The sequence below is a fragment of the Rattus norvegicus genome, chromosome 19, assembly GCF_036323735.1.
Source record: "Rattus norvegicus strain BN/NHsdMcwi chromosome 19, GRCr8, whole genome shotgun sequence".
Classification (NCBI taxonomy): Eukaryota; Metazoa; Chordata; class Mammalia; order Rodentia; family Muridae; genus Rattus; species Rattus norvegicus.
Window position 1 is genome coordinate 73,743,383 of NC_086037.1, and position 22,551 is coordinate 73,765,933.

At 39.1% G+C, this 22,551-nt stretch overlaps 1 protein-coding gene across 50 annotated transcripts in view; it reads right to left on the reverse strand.

Moving 5' to 3' along the window:
* Window positions 1-22,551, reverse strand: part of Ccdc7a (coiled-coil domain containing 7A) — a 410,765-nt gene that overhangs the window by 82,648 nt on the left and 305,566 nt on the right. For 49 of the 50 annotated variants that reach the window (XM_063278219.1, XM_063278211.1, XM_063278233.1 and 46 more), the window contains 2 exons: window positions 3,046-3,105; window positions 384-464 (listed from right to left, as the gene is read on the reverse strand). In XM_063278219.1, the coding sequence (XP_063134289.1) occupies window positions 384-464; window positions 3,046-3,105 (141 nt within the window). The remainder of the gene's footprint in view (window positions 1-383; window positions 465-3,045; window positions 3,106-22,551) is intronic. The other variant, XM_063278249.1, reaches the window with a different exon arrangement.

Here is a 22,551-nt window from a genome sequence, read left to right on the forward strand (position 1 = left end):
GCCACGGAGCTGGTTTACAGGTTCAGGGGTTCAGTCCATTATCATCAAGGTGGGAGCATGGCAGCATCCAGGCAGGCATGGTGCAGGCAGAGCTGAGATTGACACACTTACTCCGTCTAGTACTAGCATGCATGCATTTATTGTTGCTCTCTTCTGACTAAGCATGTAGTGCATGTGATGTTGCTTCAAGTCCTTACTGCCTTGACCTTCCTGGATTGTACTTGAACATGTGAAGCAAAATAAGCCCTTTCTCCCTTAAGTTGCTTTGTCACGTCAATAGGAAAAGAAACTAAGATAGCTGGTAACTTATGGGTGCAATATTTAAGTTTAGAGGAGCTAATAAACATTCACAATAGACTTGAAAAAATGCCTGTTTTTTTTACCTTCATTACTCTTTGATTCTGTTTTCACTGGTTCCTTTGATCTTGATGTTGAAGGCGTCTTTTTTGTGTCTTTGCCAATCTCTGTAAAATTAAAATAGATTTGTAAAATACTTTGAAAAGGCAAGCTATAACCTCTTGTTCTCTGGTTGTTGGCATATATGTATAGTGAAACTTATTTAAAATTTCTTATTAAAGATTAATATTAGAAGCTGGAGAGACAGCTCCATAGTTAAAGATCCTTTGTTGCCTTTTGTAGAGGACTGGTGTTTGTTTCTCAGTCATCCACCTTAGGCAGCTCACAACTGCCTTTAATTCTAACCCTAGAGGATCTGACACCCTCTTCTGACTTGCACAGGAACCTGAACAATTTGTAAACTGTGTCATTTTTTAAATAAAAATTCAATATTTAAGATAAAACAAATACACAGAAATTTGTAGTATATATTTATTATGTAAAACAATGAACATCACTATGGTTTATTTTCATGCTTACATCTAATGCTTTGATCATATTCTCCAATTACCTTTTCTATACTTCCCCATGCCCTTCCTTTTCCCCAAATTTATTCTCTGCTTTGTTCTCTTTATTCTTTTTTCCCCACCCCTAGATTTCATATATGAGAGAAAATACACAGTCCCTGGTCTTATGAGTCATAGACGTTCCCTGGTGGGGGAATGTTTCAGCTCCTGTTTTATCACGTACCTACGTATCACGTGCTAACAACAGAACAAGAGGAAGCACCCTCTCAGAGAAATTAGGATTGTTGTATACATCAAGAGGGATATTAGTTACCAATGAAATAATTATCAGTTATATTCTCCTTGTTACCACAAATGCATGCTAGCAATTATGCATTGGAAAATGAACAGTGACTTTCCTAACTAGCTAGAAACAGACACTGATTCTTGTTTTGATGCAGACTATCAGAGCCCAGGCTGATCTAGAACACATTAGATAGTTCATACTGGCTTTAAACTTCTGATATTCACAAGTGTCACCACTCCAAGCTAAGAAAACAATTGTAACACATTTTAAAATATTCCCATAATGAGAAAAGCATTTCTATGGATCATTTTTACAATCGGAAAGCTCCAAATGTAAAATTATATAGCTTATTCTTCATTTATTCATAAATACTAAAACTCAAATTAAGACAAGAAGGAATTAAAGAAGTTTTTCTTATGTATCAATAACTTATAAGTTCTGTTGTCATTAGCGATCCATATTTAATTAAACTCCATAATAAGCCATAAGTAAAACGTAAGTAGATCTTAAAAAGTGTTCTTGCTAAGGTAACACCAGGTTTTTGTTGTTATATCTCTTCTAAAGACGTCAGTCAACTGTCCTGTATCAGTTTCTACAAAATGATGATCAAAACAACATATAAATATATTCATGTGCTTAGCACTATGCTAGTTAGCATTTTTCAACAGAACAGAATAGAAATCTGAGTACAGGTGAAAGGACTATTTTTGATCACAAATAATCAATGTCTTGTGAGTTACACATTTAGTGATTTGCTACTACAACACACAATTTCTTAACTGGTACTTTTCCCAAGCAGCAGAAACTTATGTGCAACTTTCCATCATCATGGATAATTTTGACAATAACGTGACTTTTAAGCATGTGTTAAAATCCATGAACACTGCAGGGAATCTATTTGGTGACATGGAAGCATCACTTTTTTCCAGTGTCAAATTATTGAACATGGTCATCATAACTCATGCATAAGCACTTGTTCTTTAATTCATCCAAATGTATTTCAGTGGTCTTCTTATGATATAAGAAGTGCTGTTGATGGAAATTAATAGTAGGCAGTACCAAGGAACAAATGCGTTACATATCGTCTTAGTAGGGAGATTTACTACCTCAGTGAGAGAAAAAGAGACAAATTTAAACAAGCATTGGTATTAAGACTGTGCCTTTTGCATTTAATGTTTAGTGATTTGTACTTTTTCTTGTATTTAGAAATGAATATCTAAATACAGTAAAAAAAAAACCAAACCCTAAAATGAATGAGGCAGTTAAAACATCAAGTGGGTGATCTATCATGCCTAACATTTTGTGTAAAAGCTAGTAGCAGCAGGACACTTTTGGGGAGTTGAAAGTGTTTCCTGATCCTGACAGAGTATTCATCTTGCTTGGAAGAACTTATCTACATTGTAGACATCTTTATTAGGTTACATTTGGGGTAAAGAGTAAAGGGACTCAGTGGGATTTCTTTGTTCAAGTACACATGAACTTAGATCATATTAACCTCTCATGATTCTCTTCTGTTCCCTTTCCCCTGACCTCTTCCTTTCCCCAAAGAATAGAGGAGATTGCTAGCTATTGAAAGAACTGCTGAACACCTCTTTTTATCACATCTGTGAGCCAGTGTTGTACCTCACACACCTTGCTACCTAAGCTGGACATAGAAAGTAATACGAACAACACTAGACACACTTGCTTGCTAGAACTGTGATAGATTTGATAGAATATTTCCTAAGTGAATTCTAAATAAAATGCTATCTAGCTAACTTTCAATTCTCAATAAATACCTGGTTTACACAATAATAGAACAGTATGCATGTTCCATGATAATATAAGTATTGTCATTAAATGTGTACATTAATGAAAAAAATTATGAGAAGTGTTGAACTTAAAAAGTTTTCTTACCATCGTCACTACTTAATGCATGTTGTACAGCTGTTTCTTTCAAGTTTTCTATGTCATTCTCTGTAGAAACAATGGATTTCAAAGTAATTATAAGATAGTTGCAAGATGTGTGTGTGTGTGTATTTGATACTAACTTATAGTTTGTTACTAATGATCTCTAGACTGTCACATCACTGAACATTAGAACGGGCAGATTTGTGAGCAAGCGTATAAGCCTCTATGCTTTGAATCACAGAATCTCTGTTCTAAAACCACACATCTAAGTAATAATGTAGCTCTTATACAGACTTGTGCCTCATAGTTCTTTAACTACTATTTTCAATATCTCTTGTAAAAGAAACTACCACACTTAACAAAAGGAGATTTGTAGATGAAAAGTGGTAATCTAGATTGGTGACAACTGAATCCAAAAGTAAGTGTTAAAACCTGTGGGCAACTTTAGGAGCCACTTCAGATTTGTGTTCCTACACACACAAGAAAAAATGTTCACATATGGCTCTCTTCTCATTTATGCTTTTGTTTTACATATCACCTATATAAATAGCTTTAAGTAAGCTTCTGCCTTTTAAAGAGAATGACTTAAAGTATACACATTTGTGTTCTATAAGAACCTTTGTTTTTGACGTTTCTGGATCTAGGCACTTGTTCCTATGTGAGTTGCTTTTTCTGTCATCATTTCCTTACTTCTGGGTATCCCACCTGTTCACACTTGTCTGTGGGATATGACTGTACTGCAATGAGTCATATGCCTTACTTATAAACACACAACATGTTGTATATTTGTGTTGTATGCAGTTTCTGTTTTAAGCAATTAAGTCAAGAAGGGAGATGACACAAATTGTGTTCAATTTTATAATTAGGAAATCACTCATTATTCTCTTTTTTTTTGTAGGAGAGTTCAGATAACTGAGCTGCTGATATGATTTTACCTTTTTTGAAATCTTCTCAGAAGTTTCTTTGCTATTTTTCAAAAAGCCAGTATGTTAGTAATGAGTTCTCTTGTTATTTATTTGAAGATTTTTATTTAAAATGTATTAGCACCTATGTATTTACTATTATTAATTTTTAACTTTTTATTGATTTTTTTGTGTGTTTTACGTCATGCATTCCAATCCCATTTATCTCCCCATCCCTTAGTATCCACTCTCTGCCCTTGGAATCTTCCTCTGCAAGAGAAAATAAAAATAAAAATATACAAAAACAAAACAAAAATATTTCATTGTGGAAGCTCTAGTGTCACAGTGTATCCCACAGTATATCCTTTTGTCCATACCTCTTTTACTCATTGTGGAAGCTATAGTGTGTCACAGTGTATCCCACAGTATATACTTTTGTCCACACCTCTTTTCTTGCAAACAGCATATATTATTTTGATGGATTTTATTATGATGTTTTCACTCAAGTATATGATGTGATTTGAACATTTTCACCTCCATTACCACCCCTGCTAGTCTGCTTCCTCTTTCTAATGTCCCATACAGTTTAATGTCACACATGTAGTGTGCAAATACATACGCACACTTGAAATTCCAAATCTGAGAGAAAACATGCACCATTTATCTTTCTGAATTTAGACTATTTTTAAATATGAACATTCATTGTTGTGAAATTTGTAGATTTCAATGTCCTTTAAAAATTAATATAAGTCCATTGTGTAAGTGTACCACTTTTTTAATCTGTTGAGAGAATATCTTGAGTTCTGTATTGCTTTAATAAACAGGAATGTACAGCAATCTCTGTGGCACTCTGACTTAGATTCCTTCAAGTTTATAACACGACTGATAGAGCCTGGTTATTTTGTGGTTCTAGTCTTGTTTTTTGAGAATCTTCCATACCCTCCAGTTTATGTTCATCTTTCTGTGTGTGAGCTCTACATTACATTTCTCCTTTTATGGTTGGCTTCTATTTTGGAAGGGTTTTTTGAGTTGTTCATATATTCTAGATATTCATCCACTCAGATGTTCGGCTCTGGGTTAGGTTGGGCTCTCCTATTCTACAGATGCCTCTTCATTTTGCTGTGCAGAAGCCGTTTCTTCCATGAGATCCCATCAGTCAGCTCTTATTTCTTGAGCTGTCCACGCCCTTTTCAGGGAACCTATGCCCATATCTTGAAGACTTTTCCATGTTTTGTTCCAGGGGATTTGTTTCTTTTGCTCAGAGTCCTGCCTGAATCTGGGAGAGTATGTGAATCACTCAGGAGCATTCTCCACCTCACTTATCTCATTTGCTAACACAGAGGTAGACCTGCACAGCCAGGGAGGGCGAACCATGGAGAGGGCAAGTTATTCATGGAGGTGAGGCTGCCCTGGGCAGAAATGAGCACCTTGGAGAAGTCAATTTGAACTTCTCCCATGAGAACAGCAGCCACAACGTGTTATGACTACCTGCAGTATCAGAATTGAGGCCACATCTTGACCAATACTGTTTTATTATGTCTTCCTGCCCCAAGACTTCCTCTACTTAAACCAAAGGCAAACTTGGGATTTGTTTGTTCCCTTTCTCCATGTGTTGGTTAGATCTCCTTTCTGGTTTTTTTCTCTACTACTACTCCCTGAACTACTTTGATTACCCTACCTCATATAGCATTTTATATCCTATGATTTTTAAATATCATGGTGCTCTGTTTTGACTGTATGACCTTATACATAAATTCTAGAGTTAACATATATATTCACTTCCAGAAAAAAACCTATGGCTATAATCTTAGTTGTAATTTAATCGAATCCATAGATACATTTTAAGGAAATGAGTTAAAATACTCAGTCTTCAATTTTATATACTTCTAATTTGCTTCCACTTCTTTTTAGCCTTTTAAGACTATTTTTAATAATGTTTTGTAGTTTTCTGTATAACCGTTATCCATATACAGAGACTAATGTAGCAGGCTACTTTTAGAGTTAATTCTAACCATATTCCACTAAATGTCTTTCTAATACTAAATAAGATACTTTGAAAAGAGGTTTGGGTATTCAGGAAAATTGCAAGGGAAGAACAGAGACTTCTCAGCATTCCTCTTCTGTAGTTCTCTTTTACTGACATGATGTTTCAGGTGACGTTTAATAAAACTCATAAACCAATACTGGTGCATTATTAGTAATCAACACCAATGGCTGTGCAGTCCAATGGGTTTTGTAGTATACAGTTCCATTTATCCATTTCTATATAATAATAAAAATAAAAATGGAAGCACCCTTAGATTTTTCAGAACCTACTTTAGTTAGGGTTCTTAATGTCTTAACCTCTCCTCTAGCCTACCAACTTGAAGTAGGGGAGAAAGAAAGTTAATGGGAAAAGGGGGTTGTGGACCTGTTTAGAAGTTGTTCCTTGGGGTGATTTCATTCTTTATTGTTAGGATACCATCAGTCCAGTCCAATAAGAAACACCAAACGAGAATCAGTAATGGTGGTATAGTCCAGCAGAAACAGCAAGGCTCTTCCAAATCAGCAGGAGTCAGTGGAAGTGGCCAGAATCAGCTGAAATCCGACGAGTTCTTTGGAGCATTTTTCTCTTTGAAGTGAAGACCAGTGAAGACAGACCAGCAAAGACAAGCGAAGACAAGCGAAGACCAGCAAAGACCAGTGAAGTGTTGCTTGGCATAGCAACGCAAGAGTATCCTCTCACTGTCTGTGAGGCTCTAGTTATAATCTTTCTAAATATCATGCACTCTCTCAAATGTCTTGTTTTCAGCAAATTGTCACATGCCCTGTCACAAGGCAACTTTCAGAAAAATATTACATGACACAATTGAGGTTTTGAAGAAACCAGAAACTTGTACTTCACAGGGTCTTACTTTATAGTCCAAGCTGGCCTGGAATTCACTATTTTGCCTCTGATGGTCTCTAACTCGTGGCAATCCTCCTGCTTCTGCCTTATGCCTACTGAGGTTGTAAGTGTAAGCCATTGTGTTTGGCTCTCTTGTTTTCTTTAATTTTTTAATTTTTAAGATACTTTTGATCCTTTCCTTAATCTATCAGTTATACCTGTTAAACACTTTTAAGAAGGTACCCTAGAGTTCAAAATATTTCCATAGTTAATGCAAGTCTTCTTTCACATATCACAATTCTACTTTATAACTCGTGCAGGTATGTTATAAGAAAGTTTACCCACTGGCTAGAAAAATGGCTCAGTGATTAAGAGCACTGGCTGCTCCTCCAGAAGTTCTGGGTTCACTTCCCAGAATCTACATGGAAGCAACTAACTATCTGTAATCTGTAATCTGTATTCTCCTCTGCCTTCTGAGGGTACTTTATGCATGGGGTGCATAGGCATACATGCAAGCAAAATACCTATACACATGAAAATTTTTTTCTTATAATCAACAGTTTCTAGTACATTGTTGTTATTAATATTTTGAGTAATGTTAGATCAGTTAAGAATAATAAAATGGGACTGGATGTAGTGGTATACACCTTTAATCTTAGTATTCAAGGAGGCAGAGGCAGGGGTAGGGGCAGAGGCAGAGGCAGGCAGATTGCTGTGAGTTTGAGACCATTCTGGTCTACATAGAGAATTTCTGTTGAACCAGAGTTATCTGGCAGGACCTTATCTCAAAAAATCAAAAGATCATCAACAAAAAGAATGAGAAAATTAAAAATATTCACTTTTTAACTCTTGAGACTTTTGAATATGTATACAATGAAATATAATCACATATGCCCTTCATTTCTTTCCTTGAGGTTCCCACATGTGTCTCCAACATGCCTCCCTCCCAATCTCATGTCTTTGGTTTTATAGTTAATAATATTAGTGTTACCCATGTGTGCATGGATAAGTGGTCATACCTTGAAGTATGAGAATTCCATGTGTGGCTGATATCTCCTTAGTAAGGGGTGATCCGTGGACATTTTAACATTTCCAATTCTTTTCTTTTGTGTAGTTGTGAGTTTCTGACCAGAATAGAATAATCTTCCTTTTCTCTGTAGAATCTGTTTCCTAGGCAGTTCAACTGATGACAAATTTCCTCATGTTCCTACTAGACTCCAAGTCTTCTTTCCCTCATCTAAAGAATAATTTTCCTAGATATGGAACTCTTGGCCAGTTTCTACTCTTTAAACACACAGCTTATATGTCATTCTTCTACAGCTTGGGTTTTTAAAAACTTTTTCTTGTCCTTTATTGTTTGTATATTGAGTGCTTGTGTGTGTGTGTGTGTGTGTGTGTGTGTGTGTGTGTGTGTAGGACAGAAGTTAACATTAGGTTTCTCTATCATCCTCTGCCTCATTTCTTATGGAATGAAGACTCTACTGAAGTTAAAGCTCATTGCTTTGACGAGGCTGGCTGATAAGCCATTGAGCCCCTAGGACCTGCTTTTCCACTCTTTTTTCCACTCACTGCTGGACACAAGCTTTTAGTTTTATGAGGTCCCAGTTGTCAATTGTTTTCATTCTTTCCTGAACAAATGGAGTCCTACTCAGAAAGTCCTTTCTTGCATCTGTATCTTGTAGGGCATTGCCTATGTTTTCCTCTAGTAGTTTTACCATTTCAAGTTTCATATTAAGGTCCTGGATACATTTGAAGTTAATTTTTGTACAAGATGAGAAGGGTCCAATTTATTTCTATATGAAGACTTGTAGTTTGCCCACCACCATTTGTTAAAAATGCTGTTTTTCCTCTAATATATATTTGAGGTAACAGATATTAGAACAGTGATGCCTGCTTCTTTACTGATCCCGTTTGTCTGAAATATTTCCAATTTTTCACTCTAAAGTGCTGTTTATCTTTGAAGGCAAGATGAGTTTCTTTCCCCATCCCACAACATAATATTTTTATTATTTGGTATTTTTTGATAGTGTACCCCATCACATTTAACTCCCATTTCTCCCAGGTCCGCCCACCCATTCTCAAGCCCCGAATCCCCCCAATACCATGACTAAGTCCAATTTGCATTTCCCATATACTTGCTGGAGCATGATCATATTTCTTTTTTTCTTTCTTTTTTTCTAAACAGTAACTTTTTTTTATTAACTTGAGTATTTCTTATATACATTTCGAGTGTTATTCCCTTTCCCGGTTTCCGGGCAAATGTCCCCCTCCCCCCTCCCCTTCCTTATGGGTGTTCCCATCCCCACCCTCCCCCCATTGCCGCCCTCCCCACAACAGTCTAGTTCACTGGGGGTTCAGTCTTAGCAGGACCCAGGGCTTCCCCTTCCACTGGTGCTCTTACTAGGATATTCATTGCTACCTATGAGGTCAGAGTCCAGGGTCAGTCCATGTATAGTCTTTAGGTAATGGCTTAGTCCCTGGAAGCTCTGGTTGCTTGGCATTGTTGTACATATGGGGTCTCGAGCCCCTTCAAGCTCTTCCAGTTCTTTCTCTGATTCCTTCAACGGGGGTCCTGTTCTCAGTTCAGTGGTTTGCTGCTGGCATTCACCTCTGTATTTGCTGTATTCTGGCTGTGTCTCTCAGGAGCGATCTACATCTGGCTCCTGTCGGTCTGCACTTCTTTGCTTCATCCATCTTGTCTAATTGGGTGACTGTATATGTATGGGTCACATGTGGGGCAGGCTCTGAATGGGTGTTCCTTCAGTCTCTGTTTTAATCTTTGCTTCTCTCTTCCCTGCCAAGGGTATTCTTGTTCCCCTTTTAAAGAAGGAGTGAAGTATTCACATTTTGATCATCCGTCTTGAGTTTCATTTGTTCTAGGCATCTAGGGTAATTCAAGCATTTGGGCTAATAGCCACTTATCAATGAGTGCATACCATGTGTGCTTTTCTGTGATTGGGTTAGCTCACTCAGGATGATGTTTTCCAGTTCGAACCATTTGCCTACGAATTTCATAAAGTCATTGTTTTTGATAGCAGAGTAATATTCCATTGTGTAAATGTACCACATTTTCTGTATCCATTCCTCTGTTGAAGGGCATCTGGGTTCTTTCCAGCTTCTGGCTATTATAAATAAGGCTGCGATGAACATAGTGGAGCACGTGTCTTTTTTATATGTTGGGGCATCTTTTGGGTATATGCCCAAGAGAGGTATAGCCGGATCCTCAGGCAGTTCAGTGTCCAATTTTCTGAGGAACCTCCAGACTGATTTCCAGAATGGTTGTACCAGTCTGCAACCCCACCAACAATGGAGGAGTTTTCCGCTTTCTCCGCATCCTTGCCAGCATTTGCTGTCACCTGAGTTTTTTTTTTTTTTTTTATTAACTTGAGTATTTCTTATATACATTTCGAGTGTTATTCCCTTTCTCGGTATCCGGGCAAACATCCCCCTCCCCCTCCCCTTCCTTATGGGTGTTCCCCTCCCAACCCTACCCCCATTGCCGCCCTCCCCCCAACAGTCTAGTTGACTGGGGGTTCAGTCTTAGCAGGACCCAGGGCTTCCCCTTCCACTGGTGCTCTTACTAGGATATTCATTGCTACCTATGAGGTCAGAGTCCAGGGTCAGTCCATGTATAGTCTTTAGGTAGTGGCTTAGTCCCTGGAAGCTCTGGTCGCTTGGCATTGTTGTACTTTTGGGGTCTCGAGCCCCTTCAAGCTCTTCCAGTCCTTTCTCTGATTCCTTCAACGGGGGTCCTATTCTCAGTTCAGTGGTTTGCTGCTGGCATTCGCCTCTGTATTTGCTGTATTCTGGCTGTGTCTCTCAGGAGCGATCTACATCCGGCTCCTGTCGGTCTGCACTTCTTTGCTTCATCCATCTTGTCTAATTGGGTGGCTGTATATGTATGGGCCACATGTGGGGCAGGCTCTGAATGGGTGTTCCTTCAGTCCCTGTTTTAATCTTTGCCTCTCTCTTCCCTGCCAAGGGTATTCTTGTTCCCCTTTTAAAGAAGGAGTGAAGCATTCACATTTTGATCATCCGTCTTGAGTTTCATTTGTTCTAGGCATCTAGGGTAGTTCAAGCATTTGGGCTAATAGCCACTTATCAATGAGTGCATACCATGTATGTCTTTCTGTGATTGGGTTAGCTCACTCAGGATGATATTTTCCAGTTCCAACCATTTGCCTACGAATTTCATAAACTCGTTGTTTTTGATAGCAGAGTAATATTCCATTGTGTAGATGTACCACATTTTCTGTATCCATTCCTCTGTTGAAGGGCATCTGGGTTCTTTCCAGCTTCTGGCTATTATAAATAAGGCTGCAATGAACATAGTGGAGCACGTGTCTTTTTTATATGTTGGGGCATCTTTTGGGTATATGCCCAAGAGAGGTATAGCTGGATCCTCAGGCAGTTCAATGTCCAATTTTCTGAGGATCCTCCAGACTGATTTCCAGAATGGTTGTACCAGTATGCAATCCCACCAACAATGGAGGAGTGTTCCTCTTTCTCCACATCCTCGCCAGCATCTGTTGTCCCCTGAGTTTTTGATCTTAGCCATTCTCACTGGTGTGAGGTGAAATCTCAGGGTTGTTTTGATTTGCATTTCCCTTATGACTAAAGATGTTGAACATTTCTTTAGGTGTTTCTCAGCCATTCGGCATTCCTCAGCTGTGAATTCTTTGTTTAGCTCTGAACCCCATTTTTTAATAGGGTTATTTGTTTCCCTGCAGTCTAACTTCTTGAGTTCTTTGTATATTTTGGATATAAGGACTCTATTTGTTGTAGGATTGGTAAGGATCTTTTCCCAATCTGTTGGTTGCCGTTTTGTCCTAACCACAGTGTCCTTTGCCTTACAGAAGCTTTGCAGTTTTATGACATCCCATTTGTCGATTCTTGATCTTAGCGCGTAAGCCATTGGTGTTTTGTTCAGGAAATTTTTTCCAGTGCCCATGTGTTCCAGATGCTTCCTTAGTTTTTCTTGTATTAGTTTGAGTGTGTCTGGTTTGATGTGGAGGTCCTTGATCCACTTGGACTTAAGCTTTGTACAGGGTGATGAGCATGGATCGATCTGCATTCTTCTACATGTTGCCCTCCAGTTGAACCAGCACCATTTGCTGAAAATGCTATCTTTTTTCCATTGGATGGTTTTGGCTCCTTTGTCTAAAATCAAGTGACCATAGGTGTGTGGGTTCATTTCTGGGTCTTCAATTCTATTCCATTGGTCTATCTGTCTGTCTCTGTACCAATACCATGCAGTTTTTATCACTATTGCTCTGTAATACTGCTTGAGTTCAGGGATAGTGATTCCCCCTGAAGTCCTTTTATTGTTGAGGATAGCTTTAGCTATCCTGGGTTTTTTTGTTATTCCAGATGAATTTGCAAATTGTTCTGTCTAACTCTTTGAAGAATTGGATTGGTATTTTGATGGGGATTGCATTGAATCTGTAGATTGCTTTTGGTAAAATGGCCATTTTTAGTATATTAATCCTGCCAATCCATGAGCATGGGAGATCTTTCTATCTTCTGAGGTCTTCTTCAATTTCTTTCCTCAGTGTCTTGAAGTTCTTATGTACAGTTCTTTTACTTGCTTGGTTAAAGTCACACCGAGGTACTTTATATTATTTGGTTCTATTATGAAGGGTGTCGTTTCCCTAATTTCTTTCTCGGCTTGTTTCTCTTTTGTATAGAGGAAGGCAACTGATTTATTTGAGTTAATTTTATACCCAGCCACTTTGCTGAAGTTGTTTATCAGCTTTAGTAGTTCTCTGGTGGAATTTTTGGGATCACTTAAATATACTATCATATCATCTGCAAATAGTGATATTTTGACCTCTTCTTTTCCGAACTGTATCCCCTTGATCTCCTTTTGTTGTCTGATTGCTCTGCCTAGAACTTCAAGAACTATATTGAATAAGTAGGGAGAGAGTGGGCAGCCTTGTCTAGTCCCTGATTTTAGTGGGATTGCTTCAAGTTTCTCTCCATTTAGTTTAATGTTAGCAACTGGTTTGCTGTATATGGCTTTTACTATGTTTAGGTATGGGCCTTGAATTCCTATTCTTTCCAGGACTTTTATCATGAAGGGGTGTTGAATTTTGTCAAATGCTTTCTCAGCATCTAATGAAATGATCATGTGGTTCTGTTCTTTCAGTTTGTTTATATAATGGATCACATTGATGGTTTTCCGTATATTTTTTTTTTATTTTTTATTAACTTGAGTATTTCTTATATACATTTCGAGTGTTATTCCCTTTCCCGGTTTCCGGGCAAACATCCCCCTCCCCCCTCCCCTTCCTTATGGGTGTTCCCCTCCCAACCCTCCCACCATTGCCGCCCTCCCCCCATAGACTAGTTCACTGGGGGTTCAGTCTTAGCAGGACCCAGGGCTTCCCCTTCCACTGGTGCTCTTATTAGGATATTCATTGCTACCTATGGGGTCAGAGTCCAGGGTCAGTCCATGTATAGTCTTTAGGTAGTGGTTTATTCCCTGGAAGCTCTGGTTGCTTGGCATTGTTGTACTTTTGGGGTCTCGAGCCCCTTCAAGCTCTTCCAGTTCTTTCTCTCATTCCTTCAATAGGGGACCTATTCTCAGTTCAGTGGTTTGCTGCTGGCATTCGCCTCTGTATTTGCTGTATTCTGGCTGTGTCTCTCAGGAGCGATCTACATCCGGCTCCTGTCGGTCTGCACTTCTTTGCTTCATCCATCTAGTCCAATTGGGTGGATGTATATGTATGGGCCAAATGTGGGGCAGGCTCTGAATGGGTGTTCCTTCAGTCTCTGTTTTAATCTTTGCCTCTCCCTTCCCTGCCAAGGGTATTCTTTTTCCTCATTTAAAGAAGGAGTGAAGCATTCACATTTTGATCATCCGTCTTGAGTTTCGTTTGTTCTAGGGATCTAGGGTAATTCAAGCATTTGGGCTAATAGCCACTTATCAATGAGTGCATACCATGTATGTCTTTCTGTGATTGGGTTAGTTCACTCAGGATGATATTTTCCAGTTCCAACCATTTGCCTACGAATTTCATAAACTCGTTGTTTTTGATAGCTGAGTAATATTCCATTGTGTAGATGTACCACATTTTCTGTATCCATTCCTCTGTTGAAGGGCATCTGGGTTCTTTCCATTTTCTGGCTATTATAAATAAGGCTGCGATGAACATAGTGGAGCACGTGTCTCTTTTATATGTTGAGGCATCTTTTGGGTATATGCCCAAGAGAGGTATAGCTGGATCCTCAGGCAGTTCAATGTCCAATTTTCTGAGGAACCTCCAGACTGATTTCCAGAATGGTTTTACCAGTCTGCAATCCCACCAACAATGGAGGAGTGTTCCTCTTTCTCCACAACCTCGCCAGCATCTGCTGTCACCTGAGTTTTTGATCTTAGCCAATCGCACTGGTGTGAGGTGAAATCTCAGGGTTGTTTTGATTTGCATTTCCCTTATGACTAAAGATGTTGAACATTTCTTTAGGTGTTTCTCAGCCATTCGGTATTCCTCAGCTGTGAATTCTTTGTTTAGCTCTGAACCCCATTTTTTAATAGGGTTATTTGTTTCCCTGCGGTCTAACTTCTTGAGTTCTTTGTATATTTTGGATATAAGGCCTCTATCTGTTGTAGGGTTGGTAAAGATCTTTTCCCAATCTGTTGGTTGCCGTTTTGTCCTAACCACAGTGTCCTTTGCCTTACAGAAGCTTTGCAGTTTTATGAGATCCCATTTGTCAATTCTTGATCTTAGAGCATAAGCCATTGGTGTTTTGTTCAGGAAATTTTTTCCAGTGCCCATGTGTTCCAGATGCTTCCCTAGTTTTTCTTCTATTAGTTTGAGTGTGTCGGGTTTGATGTGGAGGTCCTTGATCCACTTGGACTTAAGCTTTGTACAGGGTGATAAGCATGGATCGATCTGCATTCTTCTACATGTTGCCCTCCAGTTGAACCAGCACCATTTGCTGAAAATGCTATCTTTTTTCCATTGGATGGTTTTGGCTCCTTTGTCAAAAATCAAGTGACCATAGGTGTGTGGGTTCATTTCTGGGGCTTCAATTCTATTCCATTGGTCTATCTGTCTGTCTCTGTACCAATACCATGCAGTTTTTATCACTATTGCTCTGTAATACTGCTTGAGTTCAGGGATAGTGATTCCCCCTGAAGTCCTTTTATTGTTGAGGATAGCTTTAGCTATCCTGGGTTTTTTGTTATTCCAGATGAATTTGCAAATTGTTCTGTCTAACTCTTTGAAGAATTGGATTGGTATTTTGATGGGGATTGCATTGAATCTGTAGATTGCTTTTGGTAAAATGGCCATTTTTACTATATTAATCCTGCCAATCCATGAGCATGGGAGATCTTTCCATCTTCTGAGGTCTTCTTCAATTTCTTTCTTCAGTGTCTTGAAGTTCTTATTGTACAGATCTTTTACTTGCTTGGTTAAAGTCACACCGAGGTACTTTATATTATTTGGGTCTATTATGAAGGGTGTCGTTTCCCTAATTTCTTTCTCGGCTTGTTTCTCTTTTGTATAGAGGAAGGCAACTGATTTATTTGAGTTAATTTTATACCCAGCCACTTTGCTGAAGTTGTTTATCAGCTTTAGTAGTTCTCTGGTGGAACTTTTGGGATCACTTAAATATACTATCATATCATCTGCAAATAGTGATATTTTGACCTCTTCTTTTCCGATCTGTATCCCTTTGATCTCCTTTTGTTGTCTGATTGCTCTGGCTAGAACTTCAAGAACTATATTGAATAAGTAGGGAGAGAGTGGGCAGCCTTGTCTAGTCCCTGATTTTAGTGGGATTGCTTCAAGTTTCTCTCCATTTAGTTTAATGTTAGCAACTGGTTTGCTGTATATGGCTTTTACTATGTTTAGGTATGGGCCTTGAATTCCTATTCTTTCCAGGACTTTTATCATGAAGGGGTGTTGAATTTTGTCAAATGCTTTCTCAGCATCTAATGAAATGATCATGTGGTTCTGTTCTTTCAGTTTGTTTATATAATGGAACACGTTGATGGTTTTCCGTATATTAAACCATCCCTGCATGCCTGGGATGAAGCCTACTTGATCATGGTGGATGATTGTTTTGATGTGCTCTTGAATTCGGTTTGCCAGAATTTTATTGAGTATTTTTGCGTCGATATTCATAAGGGAAATTGGTCTGAAGTTCTCTTTCTTTGTTGTGTCTTTGTGTGGTTTAGGTATAAGAGTAATTGTAGATTCGTAGAAGGAATTCGGTAGGGCTCCATCTGTTTCAATTTTGTGGAATAGTTTGGATAATATTGGTATGAGGTCTTCTATGAAGGTTTGATAGAATTCTGCACTAAACCCATCTGGACCTGGGCTCTTTTTGGTTGGGAGACCTTTAATGACTGCTTCTATTTCCTTAGGAGTTATGGGGTTGTTTAACTGGTTTATCTGTTCCTGATTTAACTTTGATACCTGGTATCTGTCTAGGAAATTGTCCATTTCCTGGAGATTTTCAAATTTTGTTGAATATAGGTTTTTATAGTAAGATCTGATGATTTTTTGAATTTCCTCTGAATCTGTAGTTATGTCTCCCTTTTCATTTCTGATTTTGTTAATTTGGACGCACTCTCTGTGTCCTTTCGTTAGTCTGGCTAAGGGTTTATCTATCTTGTTGATTTTCTCAAAGAACCAACTTTTGGTCCTGTTGATTCTTTCTATGGTCCTTTTTGTTTCTACTTGGTTGATTTCAGCTCTGAGTTTGATTATTTCCTGCCTTCTACTCCTCCTGGGTGTATTTGCTTCTTTTTGTTCTAGAGCTTTTAGGTGTGCTGTCAAGCTGCTGACATATGCTCTTTCCTGTTTCTTTCTGCAGGCACTCAGCGCTATGAGTTTTCCTCTTAGCACAGGTTTCATTGTGTCCCATAAGTTTGAGTATGTTGTATCTTCATTTTCATTAAATTCTAAAAAGTTTTTAATTTCTTTCTTTATTTCTTCCTTGACCAGGTTATCATTGAGTAGAGCATTGTTCAATTTCCACGTATATGTGGGCATTCTTCCCTTATTGTTATTGAAGACCAGTTTTAGGCCGTGGTGGTCCGATAGCACGCATGGGATTATTTCTATCTTTCTGTACCTGTTGAGGCCCGTTTTTTGACCGATTATATGGTCAATTTTGGAGAAAGTACCATGAGGAGCTGAGAAGAAGGTATATCCTTTTGCTTTAGGATAGAATGTTCTATAAATATCCGTTAAGTCCATTTGGCTCATGACTTCTCTTAGTCTGTCGACATCACTGTTTAATTTCTGATTCCATGATCTGTCCATTGATGAGAGTGGGGTGTTGAAATCTCCCACTATTATTGTGTGAGGTGCAATGTGTGTTTTGAGCTTTAGTAAGGTTTCTTTTACGTATGTAGGTGCCCTTGTATTTGGGGCATAGATATTTAGGATTGAGAGTTCATCTTGGTGGATTTTTCCTTTGATGAATATGAAGTGTCCTTCCTTATCTTTTTTGATGACTTTTAGTTGGAAATTGATTTTATTTGATATTAGAATGGCTACTCCAGCTTGCTTCTTCTGATCATTTGCTTGGAAAGTTGTTTTCCAGCCTTTCACTCTGAGGTAGTGTCTGTCTTTGTCTCTGAGGTGTGTTTCCTGTAGGCAGCAGAATGCAGGGTCCTCGTTGTGTATCCAGTTTGTTAATCTATGTCTTTTTATTGGGGAGTTGAGGCCATTGATATTGAGAGATATTAAGGAATAGTGATTATTGTTTCCCTTTATATTCGTATTTGGATGTGAGGTTATGTTTGTGTGCTTTCATTCTCTTTGTTTTGTTGCCAAGACGATTAGTTTCTTGCTTCTTCTAGGGTATAGCTTGCCTCCTTATGTTGGGCTTTACCATTTATTATCCTTTGTAGTGCTGGATTTGTAGAAAGATATTGTGTAAATTTGGTTTTGTCATGGAATATCTTGGTTTCTCCATCAATGTTAATTGAGAGTTTTGCTGGATACAGTAACCTGGGCTGGCATTTGTGTTCTCTTAGGGTCTGTATGACATCAGTCCAGGATCTTCTGGCCTTCATAGTTTCTGGCGAGAAGTCTGGTGTGATTCTGATAGGTCTCCCTTTATATGTTACTTGACCTTTTTCCCTTACTGCTTTTAATATTCTTTCTTTATTTTGTGCGTTTGGTGTTTTGACAATTATGTGACGGGAGGTGTTTCTTTTCTGGTCCAATCTATTTGGAGTTCTGTAGGCTTCTTGTATGCCTATGGGTATCTCTTTTTTTAGGTTAGGGAAGTTTTCTTCTATGATTTTGTTGAAGATATTTACTGGTCCTTTGAGCTGGGAGTCTTCACTCTCTTCTATACCTATTATCCTTAGGTTTGATCTTCTCATTGAGTCCTGGATTTCCTGTATGTTTTGGACCAGTAGCTTTTTCCGCTTTACATTATCTTTGACAGTTGAGTCAATGATTTCTATGGAATCTTCTGCTCCTGAGATTCTCTCTTCCATCTCTTGTATTCTGTTGGTGAAGCTTGTATCTACAGTTCCTTGTCTCTTCTTTTGGTTTTCTATATCCAGGGTTGTTTCCATGTGTTCTTTCTTGATTGCTTCTATTTCCATTTTTAATTCCTTCATCTGTTTGATTGTGTTTTCCTGGAATTCTTTCAGGGATTTTTGCCATTCCTCTCTGTAGGCTTCTACTTGTTTATTAATGATTTCCTGTGTTTCCCTAAGTGTGTTCATGTCTTTCTTGAAGTCCTCCAGCATCATGATCAAATATGATTTTGAAACTAGATCTTGCTTTTCTGGTGTGTTTGGATATTCCATGTTTGTTTTGGTGGGAGAATTGGGCTCCGAGGATGGCATGCAGTCTTGGTTTCTGTTGCTTGGGTTCCTGCGCTTGCCTCTCGCCATCAGATTATCTCTAGTGTTACTTTGTTCTGCTATTTCTGACAGTGGCTAGACTGACCTATAAGCCTGTGTGTCAGGAGTGCTGTAGACCTGTTTTCCTCTCTTTCAGTCAGTTATGGGGACAGTGTGTTTTGCTTTCGGGCGTGTAGTTTTTCCTCTCTATAGGTCTTCAGCTGTTCCTGTGGGCCTGTGTCTTGAGTTCACCAGGCAGCTTTCTTGCAGCAGAAAATTTGGTCTTACCTGTGGTCCCGAGGCTCAGGTTCGCTCGTGGGGTGCTGTCCAGGGGCTCTCTGCAGCGGCAGCAACTAGGAAGACCTGTGCCGCCCCTTCCGGGAGCTTCAGTGCACCCGGGTTCCAGATGGTCTTTGGCTTTTTCCTCTGGCGTCCGAGATGTGTGTGCAGGGAGCAGTCTCTTCTGGTTTCCCAGGCTTGTCTGCCTCTCTGAAGGTTTAGCTCTCCCTCCCACGGGATTTGGGTGCAGAGAACTGTTTATCCGGTCTGTTTCTTTCAGGTTCCGGCGGTGTCTCAGGCTGGTGTCCTGCCGCTCCTGGGCCCTCCCCCACGGGAGCCCAGAGGCCTTATACAGTTTCCTCTTGGGCCAGGGATGTGGGCAGGGGTGAGCAGTGTTGGTGGTCTCTTCCGCTCTGCAGCCTCAGGAGTGCCCACCTGACCAGGCGGTTGGGTCTCTCTCTCACCGGGTCTGGGAGCAGAGAGCTGCTGCGGGCCGGGATCCGCGGGTGTTGGTTTTCCGTATATTAAACCATCCCTGCATGCCTGGGATGAAGCCTACTTGATCATGGTGGATGATTGTTTTGATGTGCTCTTGAATTCGGTTTGCCAGAATTTTGTTGAGTATTTTTGCGTCGATATTTATAAGGGAAATTGGTCTGAAGTTCTCTTTCTTTGTTGTTTCTTTGTGTGGTTTAGGTATAAGAGTAATTGTGGCTTCGTAGAAGGTATTCGGTAGTGATCCATCTGTTTCAATTTTGTGGAATAGTTTGGATAATATTGGTATGAGGTGTTCTATGAAGGTTTGATAGAATTCTGCACTAAACCTGTCTGGACCTGGGCTCTTCTTGGTTGGGAGACCTTTAATGACTGCTTCTATTTCCTTAGGAGTTATGGGGTTGTTTAACTGGTTTATCTGTTCCTGATTTAACTTCGATACCTGGTATCTGTCTAGGAAATTGTCCATTTCCTGAAGATTTTCAAGTTTTGTTGAATATAGGTTTTTATAGTAAGATCTGATGATTTTTTGAATTTCCTCTGAATCTGTAGTTATGTCTCCCTTTTCGTTTCTGATTTTGTTAATTTGGACACTCTCTCTGTGTCCTCTTGTTAGTCTGGCTAAGGGTTTATCTATCTTGTTGATTTTCTCAAAGAACCAACTTTTGGTTCTGTTGATTCTTTCTATGGTCCTTTTTATTTCTACTTGGTTGATTTCAGCTCTGAGTTTGATTATTTCCTGCCTTCTACTCCTCCTGGGTGTATTTGCTTCTTTTTGTTCTAGAGCTTTTAGGTGTGCTGTCAAGCTGCTGACATATGCTCTTTCCTGTTTCTTTCTGCAGGCACTCAGCGCTATGAGTTTTCCTCTTAGCACAGCTTTCATTGTGTCCCATAAGTTTGGGTATGTTGTACCTTCATTTTCATTAAATTCTAAAAAGTGTTTAATTGCTTTCTTTATTTCTTCCTTGACCAGGTCATCATTGAGTAGAGCATTGTTCAACTCCGTGTATATGTGGGCATTCTTCCCTTATTGATATTGAAGACCAGCTTTAGGCCGTGGTGGTCTGATAGGACACATGGGATTATTTCTATCTTTCTGTACCTGTTGAGGCCCGTTTTTTGACCAATATATGGTCAATTTTGGAGAAAGTACCATGAGGAGCTGAGAAGAAGCTATATCCTTTTGCTTTAGGATAGAATATTCTATAAATATCTGTTAAGTCCATTTGGCTCATGACTTCTCTTAGTCTGTCTACGTCTCTGTTTATTTTCTGTTTCCATGATCTGTCCATTGATGAGAGTGGGGTGTTGAAATCTCCTACTATTATTGTGTGAGGTGCAATGTGTGTTTTGAGCTTTAGTAAGGTTCCTTTTACATATGTAGGTGCCCTTGTATTTGGGGCACAGATATTTAGGATTGAGAGTTCATCTTGGTGGATTTTTTCCTTTGATGAATATGAAGTGTCCTTCCTTATCTTTTTTGATGACTTTTAGTTGAAAATTGATTTTATTTGATATTAGAATGGCTACTCCAGCTTGCTTCTTCCAACCATTTGCTTGGAAAGTTGTTTTCCAGCCTTTCACTCTGAGGTAGTGTCTGTCTTTGTCTCTGAGGTGTGTTTCCTGTAGGCAGCAGAATGCAGGGTCCTCGTTGCGTATCCAGTTTGTTAATCTATGTCTTTTTATTGGGGAGTTGAGGCCATTGATGTTGAGAGATATTAAGGAATAGTGATTATTGCTTCCTGTTATATTCATATTTGGATGTGAGGTTATGTTTGTGTGCTTTTCTTCTCTTTGTTTTGTTGCCAAGACGATTAGTTTCTTTCTTCTTCTAGGGTATAGCTTGCTTCCTTATGTTGGGCTTTACCATTTATTATCCTTTGAAGTGCTGGATTTGTAGAAAGATATTATGTAAATTTCTTTTGTCATGGAGTATCTTGGTTTCTCCATCTATGTTAATTGAGAGTTTTGCAGGATAGAGTAACCCGGGCTGGCATTTGTGTTCTCTTAGGGTCTGTATGACATCAGTCCAGGATCTTCTGGCCTTCATAGTTTCTGGCGAAAAGTCTGGTGTGATTCTGATAGGTCTGCCTTTATATGTTACTTGACCTTTTTCCCTTACTGCTTTTAATATTCTTTCTCTATTTTGTGCGTTTGGTGTTTTGACTATTATGTGACGGGAGGTGTTTCTTTTCTGGTTCAATCTATTTGGAGTTCTGTAGGCTTCTTGTATGCCTATGGGTATCTCTTTTCTTAGGTTAGGGAAGTTTTCTTCTATGATTTTGTTGAAGATATTTACTGGTCCTTTGAGCTGGGAGCCTTCACTCTCTTCTATACCTATTATCCTTAGGTTTGATCTTCTCATTGAGTCCTGGATTTCCTGTATGTTTTGGACCAGTAGCTTTTTCCGCTTTACATTATCTTTGACAGTTGAGTCAATGATTTCTATGGAATCTTCTGCTCCTGAGATTCTCTCTTCCATCTCTTGTATTCTGTTGGTGAAGCTTGTATCTACAGTTCCTTGTCTCTTCTTTTGGTTTTCTATATCCAGGGTTGTTTCTATGTGTTCTTTCTTGATTGCTTCTATTACCATTTTTAATTCCTTCAACTGTTTGATTGTGTTTTCCTGGAATTCTTTCAGGGATTTTTGTGTCTCCTCTCTATGGGCTTCTACTTGTTTATTTATGTTTTCTTGGAATTCTTTCAGGCATTTTTGCGATTCCTCTCTGTAGGCTTCTACTTGTTTATTAATGTTTTCCTGTGTTTCTCTAAGGGAGTTCTTCACGTCTTTCTTGAAGTCCTCCAGCATCATGATCAAATATGATTTTGAAACTAGATCTTGCTTTTCTGGTGTGTTTGGATATTCCATGTTTGTTTTGATGGGAGAATTGGGCTCCGATGTTGCCATGTAGTCTTGGTTTCTGTTGCTTGGGTTCCTGCGCTTGCCTCTCGCCATCAGATCATCTCTAGTGTTACTTTGTTCTGCTACTTCTGACAGTGGCTAGACTGTCCTATAAGCCTGTGTGTCCGGAGTGCTGTAGACCTGTTTTCCTGTTTTCTTTCAGCCAGTTATGGGGACAGAGTGTTCTGCTTTCGGGCGTGTAGTTTTTCCTCTCTACAGGTCTTCAGCTGTTCCCGTGTGCCTC